This window comes from Cynocephalus volans, chromosome 9 (assembly GCF_027409185.1).
Source record: "Cynocephalus volans isolate mCynVol1 chromosome 9, mCynVol1.pri, whole genome shotgun sequence".
In the NCBI taxonomy this organism is placed as follows: Eukaryota; Metazoa; Chordata; class Mammalia; order Dermoptera; family Cynocephalidae; genus Cynocephalus; species Cynocephalus volans.
The window spans coordinates 63031945-63041427 of record NC_084468.1 but is presented as its reverse complement, the minus strand read 5'-3'; the positions used below and the strand labels follow the sequence as shown (position 1 = coordinate 63041427).

At 34.9% G+C, this 9483-nt stretch overlaps 1 protein-coding gene across 1 annotated transcript; it reads right to left on the bottom strand.

The window, feature by feature from the left end:
• Positions 1-2272: 2272 nt before the first annotated feature.
• CXCL8 (C-X-C motif chemokine ligand 8) lies at positions 2273-4406 on the bottom strand. The gene is made up of 4 exons (XM_063108800.1): positions 4310-4406; positions 3238-3373; positions 2862-2945; positions 2273-2404 (listed from the first exon to the last, which is right to left on the bottom strand). The coding sequence occupies exons 1-4, from the start codon at positions 4371-4373 to the stop codon at positions 2383-2385; spliced, it is 306 nt and encodes a 101-aa protein (XP_062964870.1). The 5' UTR covers positions 4374-4406; the 3' UTR covers positions 2273-2382.
• Between the last annotated feature and the right edge of the window lie 5077 nt (positions 4407-9483).

Here is a 9483-nt window from a genome sequence, read left to right as displayed (position 1 = left end):
CCTTGGACAATCAGTGCAAAAATTTGTCATCAGCAGACCGTTACTAAATTAAATTCTAAGGATGTCTTTGTGGCAAAAGGAAATTGATCCAAGGTAAAGGACTGAGATATAGTACAAGAAGAAATAGGAAACATATAAATTGACAAATACGTAGGTAAATCTACCTACCTATATTCAAGTATAAGCAGACGTGTGGAGCTTTAAAAAGGTAGGCTTAAGATACCCAACAACGATAGCATATGAGCTAGGAGGTGAATAAATGTGAATCAGAATTCTAAGATCCTTGTTTTTTCATTAGGAATGTAAAGTTAAGCACTGGTAAACTGGGTTTCTTAAAACTGTGGATTATTATTTTTTCATAATTTCTGGAAGGTTTTTGGTCATTGTCACTTCAGGTATTGGACCCTTTCTTTTCTCTTCTGCTTGTAAAAACCCAATTAGACATCTATAAGACCTTAGCCCTCTATCTTCAATGTCTTTTAACTTATTTTTCCAACTTAATACCTCTTTATCTCTCTGACAGGAATTCCAGATAAAGTTCTTTGGTTCTATTTTCCAAATAGTTCTCTAATTTTCTTTTCAGCTGTGTCTAGTCTGTTATAAAACGTATCCACTGAGTTTTTGTAGTTAAATTATTACATTTTTACTCTTCAGAATATCGTTTGGTTTGTTTTCAAATACGCTCAGTCTTTAATCATATTTTAAACATATTTGCCTCATATATGTCAGTTTTATTCCTGTTACTGATAAGCACCTTATGATGTGTACTCTCTCTCTTCCCTCTTTAACTAAATGCCCAGCGGTGCTAAGATGTACGAACATATGCACTGATTGACTGAAAATCTAAAGTCAGTTTTATTAACAAGCTGAAAATCTAAAGTCAGTGTGGAGTTGAGAACTTTTCAGTTGTATGGAAAAGACTACTCTTTGTAACCCATTTCTGAAAAGGATTTCTGTTTTTCTATGATAAAGGTTTGCAATTTTTCATATAATTTACAAAATGCTGAGAGAAAGCCTTTATATTTTCTAAATCAAAATATGATTTTTAATGTAAGCAAAGGAATTCCCAATAAATTAAAACCATAAAAGAAAGACAAACACCTGATGACTTTGACATTAAATTATATTTTAAATGTTCTATAGTTACATTTATAACTCCATACTCTCAAAAACAGTAGAAAAATCCTTGGGAACACATAAAAGCATCTTAAAGTTAAAAATACAGCCTGGTGTTAAAAACCATAATCATTTAAATAAAATTATGAGAATCTCTTCATACAAAATAAATAAGTTTTAAATAGTAAGAAATTACTTTGCTAATATTGCCTGGTGAATTTTTGCTGTTTTGAGACAGATGGTCCTAACTCAGGATTCTATAATTTAACACAGCACTGCATAACAAGGCTGGCAATGACAAGATAAGACCAGGAGTATCAAAACGAGAATTGTCAATTTAATTAAAATTTCAGACAATGAAGGTACTTGTACTGAAAAATTATTTGTTGTTTATCCGAAATAAAAATTTAACTGCATGTCTTTTTTTTTGTTTGGCTTAACCTGGAAACTTTGATCGAATGTTCTCTTACATAATATAATTTAATATCTAAAAAAATAAATATATTATAACATCATTATACTATCCTATCAGCAATGCTTCCTTTCCCATTTTTCCAAATTTATGCACATATTTCACTATATTTGATGCTTAAATAAATATATAAATAATAAATAGGTGAATAAGATACACTTGAAAATAATTTACATAACCACAAAAAAATATATAAAGTGCTTCCAAATGTCCTCACAACATCCCTGTGAGGTAGGATAGTAGCTGATACTTTTTCCTTAGTTTAGGAATAAAGGAGAAACTGAGGTATAGTTAAACAGGGACTCATAGATACTGGCCAGCAGACTAGGGTTGCCAGATGTAACAAATAAAAATCCAGGATTTCCAGCAAAATTTGAATTTACAGCAACCTTCATTGTCTCATCATTTTCATGTGATGCTTGAAATATCACATTTCTAGCAAACTCATTTCTGAAACTGAAGGCTAAATATTCTCCTAGCCATTGACCTCAGTTTTATTCTTTGCACACTGTCCCATGCTATTGACATTTTTATATTTAAAAAATCATTTTCTATTTGCCATAGAGTCAAACAAATAATTTTTTAAGTGTAAGTATGTCCTAGATATTGCACGGTACAATGAAAAAATTATTCATTGTTTTGCTAAAATTTGAATTTGCCAAGGAATCTTGTGTTTTACCTGACAACCCTACAACAGACCCACACAGTACATGAAGCACTGAAGTAAATTTGTTTGAAGTTTCATTGGCATCTTTACTGAAGAATTCTTGGACATCATGAAGAATGCGCTTCTTTCATGAATCTTGCTTCTCAGTCCTGACAATAAATACATTTAATTTAAATTAAAATTTCAATATTAATAATGTTCTAACAAGGAGTAACATAGGGTTTTTGAAAATGTATTTTCTTGAAATGTTAATTTAGTCTCAGACATTCATGTGTCAGAAATGCTCTATTTTCTCAACTGTAAATAGGTAAACCAGTTAAGTCATCATCCAAAACAGGACACTTTGGAGGATGAAAGGGAACTTCACTAATGACACAGCACACAGGCATAAACCTGACCTTCCCTGGGCAGACTGAGATGTACTGTCTTCCCAGTCATGAGTACAACAAACTCACTATTGCTGATTATTTTTTTTTTTTAATCAAAGAGGCAGATACCTAAAAGAAAAGATTTCCAGCAGTAGGAGGGGATCTATAGGCTGACTTTTAGACTATATGTCTCAGGATGAATGGAGAATTTAATTTTTTTTTAAAAAAAACAACTTACCTCTTCAAAAATGCCTTCACAAGCTCCTGCACCCACTTTTTCTTAGGGTCCAGGCAGAGCTCGCTTCCATTGACAAGCTTTACACTAAAATGAGAGAGAGATGGTTAAAATCAATATTTAGTTTTCCCATCCAAATCATGGTTCTTAAAGTACAGACATAAAATCTAAGTCCAAAGCAACGATCAACTAGGAGGCATGGAAGGTACCATTTTTAAATGTCATGTAGGCAAAGACTTTGGTTTCGTTTGGTTTGGTTGGTTTGGTTTGGTTTCGCTAACTACTATTCCTAGTACTTGGAACTTTCCTGGATACCCTCACATTCCTCAATTCTAGGTTAGCTAAAGCAAAATATCTAATCCTTTTTTAAAGTACTTACATGATTTCTGAGTTTGCACAGTATGGTCCACTCTCAATCACTCTCAGTTCTTTGATATATTTGGGATTGAAAGGATTGGAGTGCACCTTTATGCACTGGCATCGAAGTTCTGTTCTGCTCCTTGGCACAACTGCAGCTGCGGGAAAAAAAAAAGTGATTAAAGATTGATGTCATCAACAGGCCCAGATCTACTAGCTACTCCATCTTTAATTCCAATATGATTATTTGGGGACTGTGGGAAACATCACATTTCTAGCAAACCCATTTCTGACTTTGAAGGTCAGATATTCTCCTGGCCCTTGACCCCAGTTTTGTTCTTTGCTTTAAAAACAGTCATTACTGACAACATTGAATGACTTTCTACTTAAAGAGTTAGAGTTATCTATGCAATATTGACTTCCTCCTGGTACCTTTTTCTCCCACTCAATATTGCGTATTCCTCCATGATACTACAATGCTATTTACAGCAGGCAAACTAAGATTCACCAACATAGAAATTGCTTTCAGAAAGAATTAATAGAAATATATAAATGTGTTGCACAGAGATGTCATATCTTATCAAAATCCTTAATGCATAAAAGAAAAATATAGGAATTATATGCTGTAAACATTCTAAACTGTATCTTTTTATAGGAGGGATCCCAAGAAAGTCTATAAACAGGATGTCTTTACACCAAACAAGAATCGATGATTGTCTGAGGCTTGTCAATAAAATACTACATGGAGTAAAATTTTCTGAGTTACCTTTCTCGATATTAATAGATAACATGGGTATCTGTGGCCTGCAATAAGATATACTGTAAACTACAGATATATGTTAAATATTTGAATATTACAAGAGTATGAATTATAGGAAAAGAATGTCTATTAATCAAACTTTATACTTTCCTAAATGTCATATAGATACAGCCTAAAAAAATTAAACTTCAACTTAACATTAAATGACTGTAAAGATTATTTTCTTTTCCTGAACAAAAAGTAGGTTTGTTATCAAAAACATTCATGATAACTTGCTGTCTGAAGATCACATTTAGACACAGGAAATCTCTGCAGGTCAGAAAGTTATGCTTACCTTCACACAAAGCTGCAAAAAGCACACAGGCTGCCAAGAGAGCAACAGCCAGCTTGGAAGTCATGTTCACAGGAGATGAGATGGTCTCTTCCGGTTTCTCACTGGCTCTAGTCCTAGAAGTGTTTGCACTCTGCTGTCTCTGAGGATTTGTGTCGAATGGGGCACTCCTGTGGCTTTTTAAACTATCGCAACACTAGGGAACACGTGCACTCTCATCTTTGCATTATGTCAGAGGAAATTCCACAATATGCAACTACCCTCCCACCCCTTGAAGCCAGACCTGAGTCATCAGACTTCCTTAATTGGTTCCTTATCAAATGTTCAGCATGATTAAAGTTTTCTTTGATCTTTAAAATAACTTAATTTTAATAAACATATATTTAAATATTAAAACTTCCCAGTTTGATAAATTATTACCAATTGTATTTTTTTATTTATAGATTACTTTATCATATACTATGTAACAGAGTGGCAGCTGTTAGAACAGGGCATTGATGATTTTTTTTATGGCACAATAGTTTCTTTATGGAAACTTATGTGTGCTGTAATGACAATGAAAGTAATCTAGTCAACCACTTTTATTGGGGGTATAATTTATGATAAGTCCATTTCTAAGCATTTTGGAGTTTCCAGGAAAAGTTACTGCTCTCAAGAGCATATTAAAACTTCCAAAAGATTTGGTTCTCTAATATATGTTAACAGAATGAGAGGGCACACCTGCTGCACATAGAAATAATTCAGTTCCACAAACATTTATTGAGTAACTTTCTGAGTAATGTGGGAGATCTAGGGATGGATAAGACTAAATACTTGTTCTTAAAGAGTGATTTATCAGAAGAAGAAAGCCATATAAGGGCTGATTATATTATTGAGTAGACAAGTGGTACTAAGATATGAATTCCAGCCAGGGGCACAAGGACAGGATCTTCCAAAATCAGTTTGAGCAAGGTGTTGAAGGATGGGAGGACTTCAGTAGAGGAGGTTGAAGAGAAACAGCACATTCCAGGTAGGGGCACTGTTCAAGGACACTCAAGTGGTAAAGTCCAGGTATGTTTCTGGTCCAGGAAGTGGTGCACTGAGGCTACTTGATTGGGATGGGAATGAGGTGTTATCTAACGGAAAGGAAAGCAAAGTATACTTAGCGGAAAGAGCATTCAAAGTCTGGTCCATCCACCCTTCCTTTGTGCTCCTTATCCAAGGAAACCAACACTAAACTCTGAGGACCCGTGATCAGTAGCAACAGGGATGGAGTGAGAAATTGCATGCATCATAAAAAGATGGCTTTATGTCCTAGTGTCCTGAAGAAAGTCCTTTCAAGAAAGGTCTTGATTTCCTTGGATAAGGAACACTAAGAAAAGGACCTTACAATAGTAAAAGTCTGCCCTGCTCCAAGCAAGTATTCAATTTATAAATGAATCAGCTTGGGTTAACACTTTTCTTTTTTCCTAGGAAGCACGATAGCGCAGAGAGCTCACCCACACAAGGATGTGTGGAGGGGAAATGCCATTTTTTAATGCTTTCCAAAAAGGTTAGTATCTGAACAACCCCGTTTCTTTCTTTATCTTCCTCCAACCAACCTTAGGCTTGAGGACAAAGTATTACTGGAGTTACATTACCTTCTATAGATAATATACCTTCAAAATAAATGCTTATTCTATATAGTGTAGTTTCTATTGTTTTTAACTCCAGTATTTCAGAAGGTTAATTATCCATTTATTCATTTAATACATATTGATTATCTGCTAATGCCAGGTATTGTAGGAAATGTGAATGTTATGTAATAAGTTGGGGCCAGATATGTAAAAAAGACCTAGATCATAAAGAAAACTCCCAGTCTATTTGCTTCATTGATGTTGGCATGTTAAGCAAAGATACATTCTCATTTATACACCCTCTGGCTTGACTGGTTCAGCCCATCAGTATTAAGGCCCAATCATACCAGCAGCACCACCAAGACAGAGTTCTGAGAATGTGCAAATACTCCTTTACTTCTCCCTGAGGGTTACCTTTGTGTTTTTGCTGAGTCCCACTTACACAGGCACCTCGTCTCCCTCCTTATCTCCATCTCCCCATGTCTCCCTCTCTTCCCCTTCTCATGGTTCCAACTTTGTCCTGACATCCTCCTTAGAGGATGAGCTGGTGAGTTAGTTCCGTTTAACCTTGATGCTCACATTTTTTTTTTCTTTTTAAAATGGAGCATCTGCAAGGCAAAAAAGAGACCTCTTTTGCAAATACTGTTCATCTCTCACAACATAACCTTCAATGCGTTATGTCCTAGGACCCTTGCCATCAGAGGTGGGGATGGACAAAGACAAAGAATCACAGGGAGCAGTAATTCTATCTTGTCCCAGTTCAGTGAAGGCAACCCTTTGAGTCATTGCACAGTGAGTAGAAGGACTAAATGATCTTAAGCAGGAAATAAAGCAGAATTAATCATTCTCTTTGAGGATATCCTGCCTTAAAATAGAGCAGAGTGGGGTACAATGTTGAACTGAAGTGCAAAGCTGCACATAAATACAAATGATGTTTTGTTACCCTCTATTTGACAGTTGAGCTGTTTATTTAAGTTCCAATCAGCTCCTGAGCTATGAGAGCCATTAATGAGCAGAGAAGAGCACTCAGAGGTTCTCATCATAGCCACTGACCAAGTCTATCACCCAAGAAAGGGAAGAGCTCAAGAAAGAACCAAGACAAAGATAGGCATTTACTTTTTCCATGTTGATACATAACTCTTCTTCCATCAAACTCCCTACAGAAAACTGGGAGTCTCTTTGCTGTGTTAAACCATCTAACTCCCCACCCACCCCCACCCCCAACTTCAAATAAGTCTTTTAGAATTAGGGCTATTTTGTAAGCCTAAGTAAAGTTTTATTCACGTAACAAAGCAAAATTCGGGGTGGGGGAGGAGAGTACATGGGCTTTGGTGAAATGAACTTGGGTATGAATCTGTCCCATGCTTATTCTATGCTCATGTTTCAACTGCTGCTGCTAAAATCTGAGACTCCTTCAGAACTGCTATTCTTAATCCTAGGAGTAAAGCCTCAACTCACACCTGAAATTATTTCTCCCTTTGAGGAAATTCGTCTCAGCTCAGCAGCCCTCTAGGTTAAGAGAACCATAGACAAAATGCTAAGCATATATCAATGAGTTTGACTTACTACACTGTTAATGCCACGTCGTAAACATAAACATGCCTGACCACTGGAATTTTACTCAGTAAAACTCAGAATTAGAGAAAAGACTTAGAATATGTGCTTAGCTCTGTACTTTGTTAGTGTGATAACTTGCTCTGCTCTACTACCCCAATGACATTTCAGTTCCATCTCCAAATTCGAATACCCCCAGTTAACAGTTTATAAAAATACTAAGCAAATTTGGTCCGTGCTGCTAAACATCCTACGTTTTAAAGAAAAGCCATATTTTCCAAAGTCTTGAAAGTTGGAGAAGCAAACAACTAAACACATTGGTTTTGAGCAGCATCAAGTGAGAATAACTTAAATTTAAGGATATTCATGAGTGTTCACATAAAACAAACGTGCCTTAAGCCTAGCTCTTCCACTTACTGTCATTAGCCAAACAACCAGGGGAAGTTTTTTAACCTCACTGTGTCTCAGTTACCTCATCAGTAAAATGAGAGTAACACAGTTCCATAGGATCACAGTGAGAATTCAATGGGGAAACATATGGAAAATAACCATAATGGTGCCAGCACACAGGTGGCCCGTAATAAATGTCAGTTGTCTTCCTTTCTAACTTGTCACTTATGTGACAATTGTCTTCCTGAAGTGGGAAGGCCACATTTCTTTTTAAAAGTTTGCAATCAAAAAGTAAAGCAGTGTTATCACAAAAGATCTCTTAAAGCTTCTATCTAGCTGCTTTTTTCCCTTCCATTACTGAAGCTTTCTTTTTTATGCAGAATAATTAAATTCACATTTGTGTGTTTTAAAAAAAAGTACTGTAACCACTGATATACATGAAGAATTGAATATCATTTCTAATACCATCTCCCAAATCAATGGAGTTTGGAGTCTGAAGGACTAGTTTGGGGGAAGAGACTAGTTCATAGAAACAGGAGTTTATTATTATAAACTTAGGAAATTTAATATTAGCCTGTCTTTAATTTGAAAAAAAAAATCAAATGCAAATATTTACTTGTACTTATATCTTTTCTCTGGTGAATTTATAAAACAAAAGTATGTACATGCTCATTTTGTTGATTAGATTTATTCTAAAGATAATTAGGCATTGTTTTTTCTAATGCTTACAATAAAAGATACCTTTGAAATAATAATGATTATATATTATTTGTTACTAGGATTTCTTTCACACAAAGTAAAGATCATAGAAAATTAAATCATTCAACAAAAAGGGAAGTTGGTGTATTAGAAATGACCAGACTGATGTGTGTGTTTAATTATATCTTGGGGTAAAAAAGACCCATAACAAGCAATTAAGTCAAGTGACTAGAAAAGAAAAAGGTCTCAAAAATACTGATTCAAGGTATTTTGATTTTATAGTGATATTTTTCTTCTTTTCTCAAAAGTTCCTTTACTGTTTTGATCTTTTTTTTTTATAAATAGACATGATGTTTTTAACAGTTAGTTGAGATAAACTCTTAGAAATTTGAAGAAAATGGCTTTAGTGGAAAAACAGATCTTATGTTGTAATTCCTATATTTTGTTTCTATCCCTCTTAAAACTTTGATTTTTTTTTAAGTTTTGTTTTAAAATGTGAGCTTTACCTTAAATATTTCTTCTCCTTACTTTGGCCTTAGGGATTGTTGAAGTATTTCAGACAAAATTTGACTTGAATGCAAATTCCATGTCAATGGATTCCATTAAAGTGATGAGCTCTCAACCCATTTGTTGATGTGTCTCACCCACTTGACTGGAAATTCCATGAAGTCAGAGACCATGTCTGCCTTATTTACAATATATGCCAGTTTCCAGCCCAGTGCCTGCATGTAACAGGTGCTCTATAAACATTTCTTTAATGAAAGCACAAATTCCCCAGTTCTCACAACCTCTCCAAACAATAGCAATATCAACAAAAAGAAGTGAAAGAGCTTGTCTTTGTCTGCTTTTGTCTCCCTTGGGGACAATTATTTTATTTACATGAACCCAGAAGAATCTAGTCTGGAAAATACAGTTTTAGTTCATGCTCTAATTTGGCAG